This window comes from Helobdella robusta, assembly GCF_000326865.2.
Source record: "Helobdella robusta unplaced genomic scaffold HELROscaffold_4, whole genome shotgun sequence".
Classification (NCBI taxonomy): domain Eukaryota; kingdom Metazoa; phylum Annelida; class Clitellata; order Rhynchobdellida; family Glossiphoniidae; genus Helobdella; species Helobdella robusta.
The window spans coordinates 3,268,468-3,291,523 of record NW_008704902.1 but is presented as its reverse complement, the minus strand read 5'-3'; the positions used below and the strand labels follow the sequence as shown (position 1 = coordinate 3,291,523).

At 31.7% G+C, this 23,056-nt stretch overlaps 4 protein-coding genes across 4 annotated transcripts in view; 2 read left to right on the top strand and 2 right to left on the bottom strand.

Annotated features, from left to right (window-relative positions):
* HELRODRAFT_162392 (hypothetical protein) overlaps positions 1 to 2,112 on the top strand; it is a gene marked incomplete at both ends in the record, with an annotated part of 9,849 nt that extends 7,737 nt beyond the window's left edge. Inside the window, 3 exons of the mRNA XM_009024611.1 lie at positions 627 to 678; positions 917 to 1,575; positions 2,077 to 2,112. Of these exons, the coding sequence (XP_009022859.1) occupies positions 627 to 678; positions 917 to 1,575; positions 2,077 to 2,112 (747 nt within the window). The remainder of the gene's footprint in view (positions 1 to 626; positions 679 to 916; positions 1,576 to 2,076) is intronic.
* A 795-nt stretch (positions 2,113 to 2,907) lies between these two features.
* On the bottom strand, positions 2,908 to 4,172 carry HELRODRAFT_162391 (hypothetical protein; the record flags this gene model as incomplete). The annotated part of the gene is made up of 4 exons (XM_009024610.1): positions 2,908 to 2,985; positions 3,479 to 3,581; positions 3,655 to 3,802; positions 4,115 to 4,172. 4 exons carry the CDS (start codon positions 4,170 to 4,172, stop codon positions 2,908 to 2,910), a joined length of 387 nt encoding a protein of 128 aa, XP_009022858.1.
* A 5,710-nt stretch (positions 4,173 to 9,882) lies between these two features.
* Positions 9,883 to 13,823, bottom strand: HELRODRAFT_66975 (hypothetical protein; the record flags this gene model as incomplete). The annotated part of the gene is made up of 9 exons (XM_009024258.1): positions 9,883 to 9,996; positions 10,122 to 10,286; positions 10,418 to 10,505; positions 10,799 to 10,978; positions 12,186 to 12,230; positions 13,018 to 13,093; positions 13,208 to 13,250; positions 13,503 to 13,607; positions 13,707 to 13,823. The coding sequence occupies 9 exons, from the start codon at positions 13,821 to 13,823 to the stop codon at positions 9,883 to 9,885; spliced, it is 933 nt and encodes a 310-aa protein (XP_009022506.1).
* A 7,760-nt stretch (positions 13,824 to 21,583) lies between these two features.
* HELRODRAFT_162389 (hypothetical protein) lies at positions 21,584 to 23,033 on the top strand (the record flags this gene model as incomplete). Its single annotated transcript, XM_009024609.1, has 4 exons — positions 21,584 to 21,841; positions 21,911 to 22,026; positions 22,162 to 22,339; positions 22,410 to 23,033. 4 exons carry the CDS (start codon positions 21,584 to 21,586, stop codon positions 23,031 to 23,033), a joined length of 1,176 nt encoding a protein of 391 aa, XP_009022857.1.
* Positions 23,034 to 23,056: the final 23 nt, after the last annotated feature.

Here is a 23,056-nt window from a genome sequence, read left to right as displayed (position 1 = left end):
ACTATGGAAAGTCATAAATATATTGAAACATATATAATATACATATATATTATTTCAATAGTAAAATCAGTTAGGAGTGAATTATGAACTAGTTAAGATTTTTTTTCTCACGCCACTCATTCCATCAGCCAGTGTGATTCACACAGGGCTGTTAATGCACTTTATGAAGCATGTATGATAAAACAAACTAATGTATGATAAATAAAACAGGGAAAGGGAAAATAGAGATTGAAGTAATAATAAGAAGAAAAGAAATGTAGAGTGCGTGTTGGTGATGGTCTGGAATGGCAATTAAATGGTTTGTGCATGTTGGAAAAATAACCAGCACCGGTGGGTGTCGTGACGCGAAATTTTGGGATCGATGGAAAATGAATCCTGGATTGTCGGAAAAAGATGACTCTTGCAGGAGTCAGCCAAATTAAAATCGGATCCGTCGTTGATCGAGGATTGAAGACGTGGCCCGAGCAAATGTTGGCTGATGAAATGGACATCGCATTGGATCTTGTTGCTTTTATACAATGATGATGGCGATGATGATGATGTTACTTTTAAAAATATTTTTAATTTATAATAATTATAATTATTTAATTTTTAATTATACATTATTTAATGTTTCTTAATTTTAGCAAACAGACGCCAGCAACACTGGACCAGCAACTGAGATTAAACAACCGAAACGTTAGTTCAAATGTTGCCGCACGTTTACATGCACACACGCACACACACGCACACACACACACGCACACAAATACAAACACACACACACAAAACATATGTCTATTATTATGAGATGGTTGTTATTGCGGGGCTGTTCAATTCACCTGTCTGAATTTTGCTCTCATATGGTGTTTGGTGAGAATGAAGATTTTGCTCTCATCAATTTGTAATATGTTTGTGGTTATTTTTTTATCTGTAGCCCCTTTAAAAGCATCACCCCGAAAAAAAACGCGCGATCGTGGGGGAGATGCCACTGTTGCACAAGGTTCATCCACTACTGATAAAAAACATATTAGCAGGCAAACAGTATTAGCACACAGCTCTTCAGACGATACTGATATTGTTAGCAGTGACGATGATGATATCAACGATTTATACTTCAACAACTCAAATTTTTCTGAAGAAACTAAAAAGAAAAACAAGAAAAATAAAAATCGAAATGTTCACAAAAAATTTAACAAAATTAGACGAAAGTCAAAGCCAACACTTCAGCTAAATAAACTAAAACCCCAACCATTTTTGCAGCAACAACATCAGCTGCAGCAGCAACAACAACAACAAATCATACAACATCAAACCACAGACACCGATGTTCCGAAGGGGGAAGATGCCACAGGAATGGAATCGGCAAGAAGAACAGAGCATGAAAACCACGATAACAACCTAACAGCTCCAGACAACCGTAATGTTTCCATGAAGAATAAATATGAAAGTGATGGAACTGCTGAGAAGAGAGAAGAGAATGTGCAAGCGACGCAAAACGTTAATGCTGACTTGAACAATGATGACGCCGGTGCAAAGAACGATAAAGTTGACATGCTGAATGTTGTCAGTAAGAACAATTACGTCAAGTGGGATGTTAGATTTTCTTTCGATGAAAACGACGATAAGCAAGGTATGTGTGTGTATGCATGTGTACATGTGTGTGCACCTGTACATGTGTGTGTGTTCTACCATTGTGTCGTGATATATAAATATATAAATAAATAAATAAAAATAAATATATATATATATATATATATATATATATATATATCGTGAGAAAACTTAATCTCTCGTGATGAAAAACAACTGCACTAGTAAGTCAGAATCGGTAATGAATCATAGCCATCTAATATAATACATTAGATTGAATATATTATATTCGTTCAAATGTAATATTGGTGAGTGTGGGCACTATAATTCCGAATATATTGGTATGACGTCTACCGAGCTATCGAGAAGACTGACCATGTACGTACAAACTGGCGCTATAAAGAATCACACGAAAGAGAAACATAACTACAATTACTAGGCAAATCTTGGACAACAATGTTGAAATTTTACATTAAAATAATAACTATTATAATTTACAACTAGCCGAGTGAATACTCGTCGAACAAAGACATCCGATAATAAATATTCAACAACGTGCAACTGGAATCCTTCCCACTAATATATTTAGAAACAGAGGAATCATCGATAATGATGACACGTAAAAGTGTCATATTGGACAAAGTTGAAGATCGTAATAACTAAATAAATGACCGTTAACTATTGACTTTAAACAAACAACGAGTTAACATTGTACATAGAGAAACATTGTACATAGAGACACAGTAGGATATATATATTTGTTTGAGCATTTGGCTACATACACAATGTATCTATTGCTATTCAAAGACTGAAGATGGCATGGTATATGAATATCGAAAAAACCTTTTTTGTTCCACCATGCTTAAATGTCCTATCATGCTTTTAATATATAAAAATGTTGGTTTTGAACTCAAGAAACTTAACAATGATTTACGATCAACCGTTAGAAAAATTAAACAGGAAGCTAACTAACGCGGAACGTGCTAGGATTTTCATCAATAATTGTATATATGTGTATGTATATATATATATATATATATTCACAAACATATATATATATATTATTTTAATTTATTTATTAATTTATGTTTAAGATAAAGAAATAACTCTAAATGAAAATAATCGCGATGAATTTGTTGGAGATATCACGGAAGATAATATTTCGATATCAAAAGACACGACAGAGGTGAATGATAGGAGTGCCAGTTTTACTAACGATGATAATCAAGATGAACGAGATATCGGCGAAGTAATTGAACGTCAACATTCAAAAAATAAAAAGTCAGTTAATAAAAAGCCAAGATGGTTGAAACCACAGCAGCAGCAGCAGCAGCTTCAGCGGCAGAATGAGAAGCTGCAAAGACAGCTAAACGTTTCACCTCCATCTCCAATGAGCAGGTAACCAGTTGTCATCTTTTCATTTAGGCGGTTTGTTAACTAACATCATTGTTCACAAAACTTGCTTTTTGTTTCATTGCTGAAGCAATAGCATTTTTTGGCAAATTTTTTTCTACCATTTTAAATGCAGATTTCGGCAAAAAGTTTGTTTTAAATATTAGGCATAACTTTTGTGATGTACATTTTTGTGTTAGCTTTTTTATGAAGAGCTTAACATATGTTTTCTATGGTAGCTTATTAAGAATGGCGATGATCTGGCGTTCGAAGTTGATGTTAACGAAAGGAGTATTTTTTAGTATTTGCAAGAGGACGACGACGACGATGATGATGATGAGGGCGATGACGACAACGTTGACGATGGTGATGATGATGTGAATGTGGATTATTTGATTTGTACGTAGCTCAGTACATTGAGAATTCATATCTGCCATGAATGGGATGGGATGTGTGTCATTTCCAGTTTAAAAAAACCTTCAGACCGAAAACGCCGTCAATGACGAAGAGACACGTGCATGAAAGAGGACATGGGCAGCACAATGATGACGATCACGACGATGAGGCCTTCAGAAGTATCGATAATAGCAACGATGACCTCAACGATGACGTCACCACTAATAACGTCAACAGCAAATTTTCAGATGAAGAACTTACTCCTCGACCACTCCTTCACAGAAACCAACCCACCCCAACACCTCGTTCCAGGTTTCTTTCTCAGAATCAGTCGCAACACCTTCATCAGAGTAATCCAGATTGGAATCATCAACTCTTTTCTCACGAGCAGCAGACATTTTCTCCATCACCGAGGAACCATTTGGTTGGATTTTTACTTTTTCTGTTGAAATTATTTGTTTTTCAAATTTACTCGGTTAACTAATATTATTTCAGCTGCTTATTTTACAGAATGGAATTTTTCTCATATATAATGTCGTCGTTCTTCTTCCAATAAATAACTGTTTGGCTAAACAGTGACATTTGTGACGATTGCCTTTTGAATAGTTTAGATTAGATTGGAAAGATTAGACTAAGGAAGGAATGACGATCTAAGTGCTATCTGTATCTTATTTTAAATCATTTGGGTCCCCATACTCGTTCATTTAAACAAACGTCTGAGCCCGGAAGATACAAAACAAGATTAGAAACTAACGAGATCGCCACGCCTTGGCTACCACGCTTAGATTCAAGTTCTGACCGCTACGTAGCATGGCATCACTTCTTTCATAAAGTTGCTTTGAATCACATTAAAAAATAAATTTAATAGAATTATAACATTAAAAAATTTCTCCATATTTTTTTATAAAAAGCCAAAATCTCTAATGCAAAATACGAATGACATGAAGGACAGAACAACGACAATTAAGTCATCGTCTGGAGGACCAAGTGCCACAAAAGCCAAATTCCAATCAAGGTTTCCTCAATTTTAGAATATCTAGTAACGTCACAGATTACGTAATAAGCTGAGCAACAGAATCTGTAGTCTTGTTTTCTTGCCCTAGTATCATATCATCGTGGTGGTTGTTTGTATGTAGATACATCAACATGACATCAACACATGCAAACGTACAACACAAATACTCTTAGCATACACACAAGCAACGTACTTCGTTAAATTTTAAATCTTCGTTAATCTTCTAAATAAGTTATTTCGTAAATGGTTTGTATTGATCATAATCATAAATAAATTTATTTTCATATATCATGTCCATGATTTGTTTTTGTTTATTTCTGATGAAATTCTGTGTACGATTTGTCAAAACTTTATACGCAGTCATGATTTTATTTTATTTGCTACGTTGTTTCGTTTTTTTGCACCACTCTTAGTTTTCCCAACTTGTACATTTTTTTCTATTTTTTGAATTAACCGTGTGCGACTACATAAGATGAACATTTGTAAAGTATAAGCATCACACAGCAAGCAAAGCTGACATCAACATTAACATCAACGTTTTGGATGCAGTGCCTATCCCGTGAATTCGCGTTTATTCCTTATGCACAAACTGATATTTAAATGCGTGTTGATATCTGATACATTTGTGTGCAGCTGTAGTTAGTTATGTACCACCTATATAATATGTATTTCATTGTACTTAATCTATATTCAGTACACCTAAAATAAATTATAAAGAATTATTTTGTGCTTTTTATTTCCAAACAACTTTCAAGGCAGATCAATAGAAATTGATTACTGCGTTAATTTAAAATGAAATTTCGTAAAAGCATAGTTAATACTGGTAGGGCGGAGCTCATTTAAATACCACTTCAACAAACTTTAATATCAAAACATTTATAAATACTGACGACAAGATTTGTATCAAGAAGACATACAAATAAATAAGAAAAAAACGTAAAACCTGATAGTCTATAAGAATGCACTTGGTAGAATGTTTCGGAGGAAAGGCATAACATACATGAATGACATTTTATACTTTGAAAATATAAAATCAGATGTTAAAAGTTTCACTAGGACTTGTCGGCAAACCTTGCAATTAATTTGGGTTTGCATGAACATCTCCAGATTCATCCCTATAAAACTGGTTATAATTGCTTCACGTAGCATGTATAAATTACATTCAAAAAACATAAAAATAAAATTCGTTTAGATTGACATTGTAAGCGTTTTGAATGACTATGAAGACCTCTAAAAAGAAAAAAATGTCATGTCAGTTACAATAAAAATATTAGTATACTAATTACATCGATTGAGAGTAATGAAAGTATAAAAATGTGAAAAAAAAGTAAATGCTCTGAAATAATTAACATCAATCAGCTTTGGTGATTTCAATTTTCTCAACCGACAAATCGGGGTTCATGTCGGTTACATTTCTTATTGCATCTGCCAACATCTGAGTTTTAATAATTCGTTCATAATTTAATTTAAATTATTATTATCATTGAAAATTATCAAAAATAATAACTAGAGTATAGTCAATATCTATTATAGATATACAAAATTTAATGAAAAATTAAAGCTTTCGTAACCAACTAATATTCATTTTCCAAACTGGAAATTCTTCATTAACTAAGACTTACCTAATGAATAACATAAAAACAAGTGTACGAAAGCTAACTAGCTGTTGTTTAACTGAAATGGAATCAAATATACGAAAAAACGATTGAAAGATATCAACTTGACAATTGGAGGAAACGCAATCATTAACTACCTTGTCGTAATCATCTTCTTCGACGTCATCAGCTGTGGTGGCAGTCCTCTTCTTTTCAACAAAAGTTTCAATGACTCCATTTTTTTCCACTCTTCTCTGCATTGTGCGTGCACGTGTTAATCGTTAGAGTTAGTGAGGTTAGTTGATTTCAAAACTCAATGATCAAATGTGAAGGAAAGTGTTTTTGGTTTATTTAAAAAAAAAATTGAAATTTCTTTTATTTATCCACCAGTAGTACTTCAAATTGATCTCGATCAAGCCAATCGCCCATCAAAATTTAAGGCAAAATAAGAAAACGTGCTTATTTTTTATTCAATCAACTTATAATTTCCAAAACATTATATGGGATGAATGTGTCAACCGACCTCTGTAACGACAGTTCCATCAGAATCAGTGTACGTACGAGTCAGAGTTTTCGTCTGACCACTGACTGAGTAGGGTCCCCAACCTGCTTCTCCCATGATTTGACCGCTGCCAACCATCTGTTGTCGCATGTGATCGTCCTGGAAAGTACCTGCATGACCAGTTCCATCCTGTGATGCAGAGTACCCAAAATAAATAAATCAGTTGAACTGTCTCAACGAGATCGTATATATTGAAATGAATATAACAAAACCTAAAAGTAAAATAAATGGTAAAATAAATAGATATAGATATACATAAGTACCAACGGTTTAACAAAAGAATAAAATTTGAGTGACGTATAAACAAATTTTACATAAAGAGACTATCAGAAAATACACAAATACTGTTTAGGGTACCAACCTGGTCGTATCCAACATTAACTTTGCTGGCACCTCCCTGGTTCATGTGGGCATTTGATCTGTCCACCTTTAAAAGTTAGTTATATAAGATACATTTTATTTAATGCAGTAGTACTTTGTGTGGTGTTTAATTAAAACAAATGAACGTCAAAGTAAAAACTATATCTTTACTTAATCATCACCTTTCACATAATAAACCTTTTCAGAAAATTTCACTTATCTATCATCAAAATATTTTTCATTTTTAGCGCATACAGGTACTTTTAACTTCTTCTACCATAAATCAAGATGCAAATTTCTTTTTGAATTGAAATCATTAATAAATATATTATACTTCTAAAAAAAACTCAAGGTCTTTGTAATGAGCTGTTGTAAATCTTGCTTTTCCGACACAAAACGGAAGCTAGTTGATGCATACAAGCTTCTATGAACGAAACGAATTTTTATTTATCTCCAAAAACAAAAAATATTTAAAAAAAAATGGCTGTCTATACAGTTTGGGGAAAAAATCAAAAACTCATAAATCATAGCCACCTGAAGCTGAACCCAAGAAAGTTCGTTTTAATACAACATGTGAATGTGCATTCAGACGCATTCATGAAAACGTAGTTATAATCCCACAAAAATATATTGATAGATAGAGATACGAACCCATGTATCTTGTGGGAATCCTCCCGGACTCTTGTTTCCATATGTTTGTGAATGAAATTCATCCTGTTGCATGACGTTCAATTTGTTGGCACCTCCCTGCTGGCTCAGGTGGGTGTTCGACCTATCCATCTGTTTAAAATTCATGCCAACATTTTGTTTTGTACTAGATTTTAAAATGGCAAGGATATAAAAGTAAATTTGAACCATATCTATATTGAAAAAATCCAATTTATTGTTCACGTCTTCTTATCATTATTAAAAAATGTTAATTGAAACAAGCACACTACTCACAGTTTCATCACATGAGCAATTTGTATTACCACAAACTGGCTCAATTATCAAATTTTTACAATCTTAACAAGACTGAAATAATGTTTCACTAATGTTTTTTTCTTTTTCTAACACTTTTGTTTTTTCTAATGCATCAAGGCCTGAATCACTAATTTCAAATCATTCCAAAGATTACCAACCCAAGGTTCCTGTAAAAATCCTCCAGGACTTTTGTTTCCAGACGCTTGTGCGTGGAAATCATCATTCAGACCATATGATGGACTGTTTGGATTGCTTCTGTTGAACGTGGAGTCGAACCCGGGTCCGCTGCCAGGAGTCATGCTTCCCGGTCCAGTGGGGTAGGGAGTCTTGCTGTATGTCATGCCCTGACTGTCACTTACCCCTGCGCTCATAGTCACATGTGCTCCATCCTGATAGGTGTTTCAAAAGCAAGTGTGTTTAACAGAAAGTCTGAATACGTAAATAATGAAGAGCACAAGAATATTATTGACGACCATCTATCCAAGAAAATGCCTTTAAACTTTCACGTTTCATAACAAATAAGATGCATTCCAATCATAATGCACAAAGTCATGAACGGTGTCAGCCAATACATACTCGTCCATAATCACTTCCATAATTCTGTCTTGGTGAAGTCATGAAGACATCATTCTGGAAATCAGAAGTCATCTCAATCTTCTTGTAGGCCAACAGATTGCCATCATCATCGTACACCGGAATCATCTGCGTTTGCACAAATTTTATTTTAAAAGAAAACTCCAGAATTTAAATAGCTGCAGAACCTAGAATTGTAGAGTTTATGAAGAAAAAGTTGATGAACTGAAAGAAAAGGTAGAGATTAACAAATAAAAGATTTATTAAACCACCTGGACTCTTAAAATTGTTCATTGGGTAATATTTTTGGCAGCAAAAAATGAACTGTCAGTTCAAGCTAACAGACAATAGAAATGGAAATTAACATTTTAATACAAGGCTAACCTAATAAAAATTATTTAAAAGCTCTAAAGAGAAATATTATTTAAAATGATCGTGTCAATGTATACAAACATTTTCTTGATTTTCAAAGTCATTATTATCTTGCATGGAAGGTTTGTTCTTTCTATTCGTTCTATCCAGTGTGCGAGTTGTGTGACTCACTGAGATGGTCTCCTCTGTTCTGTCTACTGTCATCGTCAGGTAATTGTATCCTGTTTGGAATGTTCGTGGTTCAAAGTAAATTTTCATCCCACCAGACATTATTATCTTTTGCTGTTCTAGCTACATATTTTTTAAAATTCAACAATAATAAATTTACTGTGAAACTCAAAAGCACTAGCAAAAATACTCAAAACTAACCAATGAACAATTAAAAACGTTGACTCGAAACTCCGAAATTGGAAAAAAAATCAATATGCAATTCTAATTATAATTACCCATGTCTCGCTGGGCATCGAGTCCACCTCTACCCATGGTGTGGTACTCTCTGGGAAAGTTCGTTGTCTCCCTCTGTATATTTTCCGCTGCTCTCCCTGCTTGGTACTGAGTGACTCCACAATAAGTGGCACCTTTCCTCGTGAACACTCCTCTGCCTACCTCGTTTGGCTCCTTCAGTCTGTTGTTTTGTTGCGCAAATAATTATATAACATGAGATGATTTTGAAAAATGAGACAATTTTACGGTGGTAGCACGATAAAATTATGCTTAATTTCAATTTTCAATTGCAATGACTTATTGCTGAAATACTAGTAGTGTTAGAATATCAGTTTAAAATATAATTTATGGGTTGTGATGGTCTTCAATAGGCAAGAAAAACATCACAAAATCAACCATAACATTATCTCATTCATTAGAGAAGTGCCTGGATCGATTTTTGAATGAGTCTCAGTAGCTTGTACAATTTTATAAACTGCTTTAGTTATATACAAATGCCTCTAAAAGTGACTATAACAGATGCTAACATACCAATTTAAATTTCAACATTTATCCTAAAAGTTTGAAACACATTTGCATCAATTATAACAAACTGTAGCCAGCAAAATTTTAAAGCCTTTTGTTATCAATGAATATATTTACACGAAAACGTCAATAAACAAATACCTGAAGAACATGTGATGTTCAACAGCAAGTCTCCAGGTTCTCTTGGCAGTCTTGTAGTTCAGGAGATGGTACACTACTAATGGAATCTGAAACGAAACATCATTCGAAACATCCAACAATTAATCAAACTTCTAATTATTCATTAAATTTTAAAACAAAATAAACTGAAAAAAAAACAAGATAGCAAGATAACTGAGGCAGCATAGCGTACTGGCTCCTTTGGACTATCTGGTCGAACGTGGATAGTAAACTTGTTTCTTTTGTAAGCAATCTTCATTATTTTAGCCCAGACGTATCTGTGCAATCTTATCCTCTCCATGAACACCAGCAGGCCATCCGCACATATGCCCAATGAAACTTGTCTGTGGTCTTCATCCTGGCCGTAAAAAACATTTGTGTGTAGGTGTAATTAACAGGAATAAGTTTAACGTTGTACTATTTTTTATAATGAAAAGTAACTAACTGATCAATTGAAATTAACAAGACTACATTGAAGTTACATCTAACCCTCGCATTGATCATGTGCACTCCATAAAGAGACATGGTTCTGACATTTTCCAGGTACCTGTACTCTGCCTCAGCTGCTTCCATGCCACTGCATGCAATGGGATTCAATATTTATCATACAATTTGGTTTGCTGTTTATAAATGCAATTCAAGTGGCTAAAACGTTTAAGTCACATGAAAAGAGGAAAATTGAAAATGTTTTGAATTTAAATCAATAATAATTAATGTGTATCAAGATGGTGAGTGAACATATAATACGCAAGATAAATACAAACACCAATGTATAAATTTATAATTTCATGTAACAAACATTTATTTCAGAAGCATGTAACAATTGGCAGCAATAGAAATTTTTCAAAAAAATTGACAAAATTTAATAACTGATTGTCTTTGTGCTGCTCTGCAATGGCTTCAATCAGATCATCAGTCTGGCCGGGGCAGAACTTCAAATTTTTAACATACTCGAAGCCCTGGTCATGCTCGTTAGGGTCCCAGTCCCCGAGTTGCGATTGGCAGGCGTACCCGCCGAGGATGGCATTGGCGTGATGGGAACAAAGCAATCTGCGTACATAATTTTAAACTTTGTGAGTAACCGTTTGTTTCACGTTTAAATCATTTCGAAAATTTTTTAGTTAAAATTGATTAAATGGAAAATTGACGCATCTCATGTAACTTTTCATCTTCTGACATTAATTACATTTAACAAATAATAGCAATGATAAAAAGATAATATACAAATATCATACACATATAATATATATACTTATATATATATATAAAAAGTGTTGTATAATAATAATATAATTATAATAACTCTTTAAAATTAGAAAATTATCATGACGAAAAATATACAGCAGATTTGAAGAACATCCTGTTAGCAAGCTCAATGGGTAAACAAAATAGAGCTGTCTCATTAGCATACTGACGTCAACATCTTCAAAACCTTTCATACAGAATCATTTATCCTGTCCGTGTCCAGTACATACATAGAAACAGTGGTGTTACACGCTATTGCAGCAACCAGGCAGATTCGATGATCCAGAGAATGTTACGATTGCTATAACTACAATTACCTACTTACTATTAACGACAAACCATATTACCATTTAACCAAAGTAAAATTATTATTTTTCCGTCGGAATATTAATGGCATAAAAAAGTAGAAATTTATTGTTAGCTACGGTTGGATGTATTATTCTAGGAAATGATTTTTAGAGAGCATTAAATTTTGCAGCACTTATACACCACTTGTCTTGAGCTCACTCAAGCTACGATTAAGTTTTAACTTTCTGTTTGTGCAAACGTTATCTATGGAAGATATTTATTGTAGCCACTCAACAAGCTTACGAGTTAGGTTTTACAATAATTTGTTTCAATTTTAAAATACCTCTAGGAATAAATGTGTGTTTCATTTTAAACTATGGCATAATTCGAAAACAATAAATAAACGATACTGAACATGTTTGAAGAATAATTTAAAACACATTTTTTAAATGAAAAAAAAAATAATTTTAATAAAAACAGGTATTGATAAAAAAAAATAAATAAATAAAATAAAAGGCAAAAACCTAGAACAGTGCTTGAGATAAGAATGAATGAGTGAGTGCACATGATTAAAAAGCGTGAAAAGACTCTTAGAAATATAAATTTTATTTTGAAAAAAACTCTAACCTACAAATTACAGCAACTTATTTACGTGTAAATAATTTGTTTTCAATTCAATTGCAGGCACTGTCCTAGGATCATGCCAAATTAAAGATTAACTCACCTTCCCGCCAAAATATCCACCCTGACTTGCAAATACATCTGATACCTAAGATAAAATAAACAAATACATCAAGATGATAAATGGTGAACAACAAGCAATTAATCTATAAAAACATAATTCCAGCTTGTCATTACGTTATGCTAACAAAACAGCATCACAGCGCATATTTACTCTGCATAACATCTATTTAACTATATTATATTATCATTAATCTGCTTTTGGTTGTATTATTTTCAATGGTGAACATTTGCTATGTCTAGTATTATTTAAGATAATGAAATATTTGTATTCTCATCGATCACCCACCAACATACCACCATCACTGGACCTTTAATTTGTCTTGTCTAATTATTGTTTGCGGGAGTTAATTACCATCAACTTTCAAAGACATCATCACTATTTGCAGACTACAGGTAATTTTCTACCCTTTAATCTACAACATTCATTAAGTTGTCACTTGTTATCCTTGTAGTTGTATAATTCAGTAGCAGAACTTTCTCGATAAAATTCAAATTTTGAATCAACGGATTAGTTTTGTATTATTTAAATTTAAAATCCCATTTGTGGATATGATCAGGACTTGTCATGATAGATCTTAATGAGCTTTTAGAAAGTTACTATCTTTATTCATAAATTTGTTATTATCTCCAATTCTGTATCTAGTTTAGCTTTCACATATTGGCTGATCTTATATATCAATCAATCAACCTTCTCCTCTTTTCATGTTCAGATCAAAAGTGAGAGCAATAGAAATAGTAATAGCGAGAATAGTAATGACAATTATTTTAAATGAATAAATAAATAAATAATGAAAGAAAGAATAAAAAGAAACCTGGTTAATTCCTCTTTCAAATTGCATGGATCTTGCGGGTAGAACTTCACTTCAAAAGAAAATTCCCATTTCAATTCTGAAATGATTTTGGAAATATATAATATTCATTTCAATATATTGTAAATTATAAATCTAATTAAAATGTGATAAATTTTAATATGAAAATATGAAATGCGGCATTACTACATACTGTTCAACTGCTTGGCAATAGGCTTATCATGCTGGAGCCAAACCTATTAAATGAGCAATAAATGAATGAATAAAATGGATGAATGAATAAAATGAATGAATGAATGAATGAATGAGTCACATAGTGAGTGACTGGTTAGTGTTAAAAGTGTAAAATGAACACCAAGTGCAAGATAATGAAACAGAAACAGGGACCCATTCATCAGGCACTTTGCAAATGTTAGTTCAAAATCATATGAATGATGAAAGAAAGCATGAGCTGTGTGGTGATTGTTTTGATCTGTTGCGGTGTATACCTTTGTGCCATTGGCTTCCTTAAAAGTAATTGAAAAATATTCCTTTTCCAGCAAACTCAAATGCTCACAAGACTTCAAGAATAGTACTTGTCCTATTGCATTTTTCTGAAGTGACATAAATATTAAAACCAATGGAAATGAATTATTTGAAGCAAAGATGAACAATAAACATGAAACATGGAGAAGAAAAGATATAAAACATACATGGATGTGTACTTTGAAGTCGGTACCATCTAGCATTAGCACCTTACAGAGCACTGAGTTCTTTACTTCATCTGTGACATGATACTTGGTCTTACTTTGATCATGCTCACCACTCATATCATCTTTAATTGTCAACATGGTTCCTTGTGGGTTCTTTTGGCTGGTTAACAAGCAACTTGAATCTCCAGAATTTTCATTGAAATTCGAGGTTTCGTTGAGGGCCTATGTGAACATTGAGTGGAAATATAACACTTTAAGGTTAACAAATAACATTATATATATTGTGAATAAAATATATTATAGATTAATAAATAAAATGCTGTAAATATTTTTAATTTTATATTTAATGAGTTTTTTGAATGTGGAAATTAATTGATCACATATCTGATTTGTTAAATGAAAATGACTGATGTAAAATGTATAAATTATAAACAAACAATTATGTCACATGTGTTATTGTTAATCATTCTTTATAAAAATATTTATTATAAGTTCATGTGTGTGTGTGCGTGTGTGTGGTGTGCATATGTGTGGTGTGGTATGTGTGTCTGTATCATACATGGATTAGTCATTAGTCTATTATTAAGTTTTACTTTTAAGTTAAGGTGGCTTGTACTGTAAACTGTATACAGTTTTATATTGTTTGGTAATGCTTAGGTATAAGAAACCTTTTCTCATTAGATTAAAAATTACAATATTTGAACATTACATATATATATAGAAATCTCTAATCTAATCTTCTAATAAAATAATAATATTTATATTTTATAGTAACACTTTGCAACTCCATATATATTATATATATATATGGCATTATAAATAATAATATTGTCATTTTTTGGAACCAGTTTCAGTATTTACCAACCATTTGTAAAATAAATAATAACCTTTCAAGTTTTTACTATATATTTGAAAATTTAAATAAAATAAGTATTACAAGTTAGTAAGCTAGTACAACCAAAGAATCAAAAAGCATTTACTTCTCTATCCAATCGTAATGCCATTGGAAGTTAATTTGGCAAGCAAATTATAAGCACAATAAAAATCCAACAACATAACACAACATAACACATCATAACATGAATGAAGCAATATAGAACTGAAATCAATTGAATTAAAACACGTGATGGTATACTAAGTAGTGATAGCAATACAAATAAAATAAGACAATCAGCGAGCTGGTGAATTTAATAGTTTTTATCAAGTTTGTGTGAAAACAAAAACAAGATTATATATAAAATTGCATCGATCAAAATATTTAATAGAAGAAACTAAATGAAAAAAAAACAATAATATACAAAACCCGGTGCAACAGAAACTACAAACTCCACGAAATAGCGCGCAGTGGATAGGACCGGCAAATTAACCACAAACAGCACACATACTAATGTATAATTATTGTATACGTGTGTGCCTGTGCATATCCGCACACATGTGCATCTACTTCGTAATACAAATTGCCTTCCAAATATATTATGTACTATGCTCGCACGTTATACAAACAAGTATATACAATACTACAAAAGTATACGTACATAAGTGTATATAGGTTTGTACGTATAGATGTATATATATCTATATAATGTGTGTATATACATACACAGACAAAGGATCTCGAAATATATACATGTATATACCATATATAAGGTCTATAGACTTTCACAATACACATATTACAATTGAGCCATGTGTGCGAGTATCTGTGTGGATTGTTGAAACCGATCCTGATGTTTTGGTTCTACTGATTCTACACATACACACAGGCATACAGGCACGCACACACACACACACACACACACATATATATATATATAAGTACAATACAAATGAAATAATATATATATATATATATATATATATATGTGTGTGTGTGTGTGTGTGTGTGTTTCTTGATTATTTTAGAAAAACTCGGAATATCAAAAATTTTATGTAAGATTGTGAGCACAAAAAAACGTGAATATGGACCTAAACATCAGACTGACAGCACAGAACATCTAACGCGCTGTCTTCATCCATCGATGCACGTGAATATATAACACACACACATTCATACATATTTTGTGTTTGTGTGTGTTTCTGTATTTTGATGTGTGTAATTGAATGCGTGCGTTTGCAAGCATATGACTTAGCAATAATCGACTGTATACTGAGATTAATTAATTAATCAATCAGTCAACTAATCATCCTCTTTAATCCCTATGGTGACTATCAAGGCCAATGGCGTTCACCCAAAATTCGTTTTTATCTTTGGCCAATTTTATTGAATGTACCCGTCCAAGTTCATTCCGTGATGTTGTCTACCCATTTTTTGGTACGTTTCAATACTTTTTTCTTTAGGTTTTTATTTTTGGATAATTAACCTGTCATTTGGCATTCTACACCATGGATATATATAATATTATATCCATATATATATATGATACTATATATATTTCATTATATATATATATATATATATATTTATTTAGGTTTAGACTATCATAAACACAATTATTTATAAAGATCACTGCTATTAAGCTCTACAAAATGAGCAATGTCACAATTTTTGTTTCGACTGTTTCACTCAAATTACAAATTACATTAGACAAAATAAGAACTGCGTTTAAAACGTTACTTATAAAATATTATGACCTGGACCCAGAGTCAATATTTGTGGTCAAATAGTTGTTAGAAAGACTCGCCATTTCTCAAAATTATGATCAACAAATATATTTTATCATAAATTGTGTAAAAAAAATCACAAAAATGGCAGTTGTGTCATTTCTGTTAAAAGAGTCTGAGTTTTAGATCAATTTCCAATATTTTTATCTTTTAAAACCGTTGAACAGCTTATTGCTAGCTTGCTTCTCAGATATTTTAATCCTACCATTTAACATGTTCCGGACTACTGATCTTTACCAAAGTTTCATCTAAGATTGCTCCATCGTCTTTCTATTTGTATCCTTGAAACAAAGGTACAGTGAACTCTATAACCGAGTGAATGAGGACTTTAATTTTAATTTTCGATACCGCTTTTGTATATTTTTGCTTCTATGTTTTCTACCACATGTCACACATATATATGTATGTATGTACATGTGCGAGTATATGTATGTATATGAGTGTATATATTGTAAATATATATATATATATATTTGTACATTATATACAAATTTATGTACATTATATACTATTATGTACATTATATAATATTTTCTACACAATATAATAAATTGAATTATGAAATGACAGCTATTTTCACGGTGTTATTGAAAATTGATGAACGGAGAAATTAACTCGTTTATATTATAACAGACAAACAAAAATAACTTTATTTATACACTTTCGTTATTATTAACACATTTAATTCAAAATTTCTTTTTTTTTTAATAAGCTTGGTATTAACCTAAAGCTAAGAAACAAAAATAAACATTTGCCAAAGTTAATTATCCTCTATTTCCTTCAAAGTTAATTATCCTCTATTTCCTTGCGTTTTGGCTTATTCATTTTCTAGGGAACATTAACTCTGAATAGTCTGATAAAGCAACTGATGAAATAGTTATGAATAATTAACGAAACTATTTCAATTGCCTTGTCTTAATTATATCCGCTATAGAAAAAAATTCTTCTCATACATAAATAAAACCGTTTTAAAAAGCATCGAATTGAATGAAAAATTCTTCATTTAATTTTTTACTTTCAAACCATGTATTGCATGTATTGAAACGAAAAAGACAGAAAAAATAGTAAAAATTTATGGATACGAAATGCGATATTAAAAGCTTTACCTGTCCAAACTCTACGACTTAAAATTAAGCAGAATTTTTTTTAATGAGTTTTATTATATGAAATTATTAAATGTGTATGGGTGAAATTAAACATCATAACGTAAATAAAATAAACATAAGATAAGAATTATAAGAATATATGATTTTCTTTAACTTCAATTTTTAATCTTAATGTTACATATTTGTTAATAATTAATAACTAAAATAAATAAGAAGGAATAAGACATATTTTTTTATATGAATATGTTGAATAGAAGAAGATGCAAGCAAATCTAACCATTGTAAGATTCCAACCAAAGTGGGCTATTTAAGTTTCTATATTTTAATTTTACAATATAAAGGCAATTGAGGTTCTTTTGGTTAGCGATGAATGTACATACGTCAAACTCATATGTAGACGTAGATTTAGATCCGTTTTGAAGTTTTAATTGCCTCTCTCATCATCATCGTCCTCCCCATCATCATCACATTCATTAAATATGGGCAAGCTTTCGCTTTTCATCGATATCATATTCGTGCATACAATATAAGTAATAGAGTATATACACGTATATATATTCTGTGTGTGCATGCATGCGTGCGTGTGCGTGTGTGTATGTGTGTGTGAGTGTATGTTCACATATAATATGTATATATATACTTATATATATATATATATATGTATATATATATACATATATATATATAGGACTTAATATAAACTCGGTTGAAGTTGGTGACGTTGAAATATCATTTGCTTCTACAGCCTTGAATTTGGGGGTATGGTTGGATAGCAGGCTCTCAATGAAGGATCAAATAAAGTCGCTATCAATTGCAAGTATGATGCATTTCAGAAAATTGTACAAGATTCGACACTATTCGAACAGATCTAGCATGGAAACACTGGTACAAGCTTTTATTATATCCAGATTAAATTATTGTAACAGTTTATACTTTAAAATACCTGACAAGTCAATAGCTGTACTTCAGTCTATTCAAAATCGAGCTGCAAAACTTGTCACAAAAAATCTGAAGTTCGATCACGTGACTCCAATCTTGAATGACCTACACTGGCTAAAAATTGAAAAAAGAATAATTTTTAAAATTGCTGTCTTAACGTTTCGGTCATTACATGGTTTAGCACCACAGTATTTGGCAGACATGTTCATCAGAAAAACATCTGTGTTGGGTTCGCAGTTGAGATCAAATGACATGAACCTCCTGGTTGTGCCGACAACGAATTTACAGACCGGATCACGCAATATTGCTGTTGCTGGACCGGTGGTTTGGAACAGTCTACCAGTGTTTCTAAGAAGACCGGATATATCATTGTTTTTATTTAAAAAGGAGCTGAAGACTCATTTATTTTCGCAGATTTAACAATGTCTTTGTCTTCGTTTGATAAATATTTGGTTTTTTCATTTATTTTAGGGAGCGCTTTTGAGATCTTTTTTTGTAATTAGCGCTGTACAAATTGGCTTGGAATAATAATAATAATAATAATAATAATAATAATAATAATAATAATAGGAACAAATATACACATACGCATATAAGTGAACGCACACAACATCTAATTTTTGGCGACTTGGTCTTGGTCTCACTTTGTCTTGAATTTCTTGTCTTGTCCTCAAATGTCTCGAGCGAAATATGCTCTCCGAAAGTTTCGTCTTGGTCTTGAACTCTATTTGTCTTGTTTTAAAACTGGATTTCAATCGATTCTGTAATTAAACATGAACCAGTGTAGCCACGCGTTTATGAACCACGTTGTTTCTTTCAACGCATTCAATAATTAAATAATATAAAAATCATTTTCATGCAAACTATCCAAATAGTCAAGCAGCTGAAGATGGTCAATTAACCGAATGTTTTTAGAATATAAAATAACAAAAATAAGAAATATCTAAAAATCAAAATAAATTAATTATCTATTATAAATTTTTAGACTTTGTTCATAGATGTCTCTAAACTTAATGAAATAGTGATATGTCAGGCCTTGACAAATATTATAATCTAAGTTATCCAACCTCTGAAGCATGAAAAAAGTTCAGATGTCGAAAAGTTCAGTAGTTTATAAACGTTAATGTGAATCAGGGTTTTTTCTCAATTCTTTTTAAGTGCTTTTCCCAGCTACAATAAGATATTAACAAACAATTAAAAAATAAAAATGAACAGTTAAAAATACAAACACATTCACTCTCATATACACATATAGGTAATAAATTAATATGTAACCCCATAAAATATCAAGAGTGTGATTTAAGATGAATGGTGAGATTTTTTAAGTTAAATGAAAGTTATCTCATAAGTTCAAATGGAATGGACTCACGGATGAACACATTGCATTCAACAAACTTTTGATTCTGCTCGGTTTTGTCGATGCTTGTCAGTAAACATTATTTTTAAATTTACAGATGGAATCATTGAATAATATGACTTTTTATCATGACTTTTTATGTGGAAACCTCATAAAAGCATCCTCCAGTAGCATTTTTAAGGTTTAAAATGCAGTGAATAATGGATCAATTAGTCGATGACGCCGTCATATTCAACTATACCGACAAATATTTTCATGCCAACTAGGACCAATTGCAAAGAAGACTAAAAGATCATGGGCTTGATTATGCGATTATTATGCTATTTTGCATGTTCGTAATTTAATGAGGTATTTCATCAATTTTCATTTAAGTGTTGGGGTAAATTTCCAAATAATCTAACATACATTAATGAAAAAACTTTTTAATCTGACAAACTGTCTTTCATATATTGAAATCTATCAAATGATCGCAAACAAAAACTTATTAAAAAGTGATGCAAATATATAATAAAGAAAGCATGCAAACATAAACGATCTTTTATATGAATAATTTTTAGAAAAATACATTTTGATTGAGAAACAAATATCTAAATATCTTCTTATTTTCAAACTAGAACGCTACAAGGGAGGGTCCCTGTTTGTGAGCAGTAATATTATTAAAAGTCAGTTATTAGATAGAAAACACCGTTTTAAGTAAAAACAATTCACCATAATTTGGCTTTATAAGCAAAAAAAGATGACCAGCCTAATTTTGGCCACATTAGCCAACATTTGGCTAATTTCTTAGGCCCCGTCAAATTTTGAAATTGCTCAAATTTTGGCCTCTTCCGTCAATGCTGTCTGCCACCTGAACTCTACATTATAATTTTTTGTTATTTTGTTTTATATTTAACAAACTTTCAAAACAAGCATCTGCAGGCATCTGTAAAAACGCATCACGTATTTCAATAGACAGACCAGCCAGAGTTCTGTATGCATTTTAACCCGTTCAACATGAAAACTGCATGTCGATTCAACAGCTCTAATAATAAAAAATAAAACACTATTATAGTATTTGTGATAAATCATACATTTATTGCCCAAATTTTTTTATGTATATTTTACGGTATTTTTTAACCAGATTAAATAGAAGTAATTTTTTTCGACTGGAAGCAATTATGTTTAGCGAATGTTCAAATTGATGTTGATATTTACTTTCATGATTATTTAAATGATAATATTCATGAATAATTAAGTTGCGTTGACTCATAGTGAGCAGATGTTGAAGAAATGATGATGATGAACATATCTGTACGATACTAATCAATAAATTGTACAGAATAAGTTTACCTTAACTGCTTTAGAGGCTCAAAAGCTTCACATCGTTGCTTTTAATTTACGATTTTATTTACAAATATTTTTTCGAATTAAACACTTAAAATAAAACAACAGATCAAAATCTATTGTAAGCAAAATCTAGTAAAGGTTGAAACGGTTAAGGTTGTAATAATGAAATATTTTTGATTTGAATGTATATTGTACATTATTTATGCGCTGTGTCGATCGAGAAATCTGCTCGTGTAACGTGTTCCGTCCGATGAACTTGAATGTTGATTAGATGTATATGTTATTTTCTACTTATTTTTCGATATAATCTGCTGTTTTTAAATTTTTTGGATAAAAATACAATTAAATGTTATATTTAAATAATAAATTTGTATATAAATAATTAAATAAGAAAAAAGTAATTGGTTTCAATTTTGCGTCACTGTGAGCGCTCTTATAAAGAAAATTTTAATCATTTAAATTACCAAGGTCATCATCGAATACAAAAAATGTCCACGAAAGTTGAACTGCCAACTCTTCAGGGAGATCTCATTGCCAATTTGGTATCGATGAATTTAAGTGGAAAATTTAAAGGGCAAGAAATCAAAGAACTAAGTCAATCTTTTATTGAGTATCTCGTTAACTCTAAAAAGATTAATATTGTCTTTGGACAGCAATGTGGTTTTCGAATGTCTCAGATACCTAAAAACTGCGAGTTTGTTGGTAATCAACGCGCATTGATAATTTACAACAAAAAGTTTACTCAGGTAAAAATTTGCCATACATTTTTTTTGAAAATATGACAACCTAGATTTGTTAATATTTCAATTGCCCAGGCTAACGATGAAACACAGTACAGGCATTTCTTGAGAGACCTGGAGATGAGAGGTCGTCTCGCACGTTTCTACTTGCCTGAAACCAATTATGCACTTTGTAAAATGAAATCGAAAATGTTAGTCTTATTTTAAAATTTTTAAATAAGGAGTGAGAGAATGAAAATATACAATGTATATAACTCGTAATTTAGTTTGAGGCATCTACAATATACTGAACATAAAAATATATAAATGTGGTTATGTTAATCAAGGATACATGATGTTAGTTTTTTGGCAATGTCGTGGATGACTGACGAAACAAAGGACACACTCCTTTGCCTTAATTTGTTGAGAAAGGTCTTGAGCTTTACTGCAAATTTGTGTGCTATTGAGGAGATGCCCGTTATCATCGGCGGAACTTTTCGATTGACTCTAGATGAGATCAAATCGGTTATTTGATATAACATTTTAAATTAAGTATAACAATTATTTTTATCACATTAATACACATTTTTTCTAGGTCGTGTATAATGAGTTTGAAGGGTTTCGATGTTACGGCTATAAAACTACAAAAAGCCGCCGACAAGCACGTATGTGCGACGTATTCATCAGCTGTCCTCCACTCAAATTAGATGAAGTTAAACCAATTGTTTGCACAAAAATTGACGGACGCTTAAATAAAAACCACGCTATGTCGAAATGGTTTAATCCTGAAGAGGCATTTTATTGGGATCCGGTTTTTGCCAAAATGAATTTGAGATCTGGCACATCTATAGTGAGTTCTCCATCATCTCCTCGTGCTATTTCACCATTTTTCATGGAAAACATGGATTGCAAAGGGGATGTCATCATTTCGGAATGCCCTTACTCTTTAAACAAGCGAGAGACATTTGATTCAGCTGAGCACACTCTCAAACTTTTGTTAGCCGAAAGCGAACGTATTAAAGAGTTAGTAAACGAAGCAGAGGTAAAATCAAGGCAAATTTTGAATAACTCCCAGTCTGCAAATCAGCAAAACGGTGACCTCGTTGAAGCCACGAAACAAAATGCATTAGAAAGCAAACCGTTAGTCAAGGTTCCCAGTTATGTCGATTTGTATGACGAAGAACTGATTGAAACTAATAAATTTTGCTACCTACAGTGAGTTTGCTCTGAATGGAAAACTAA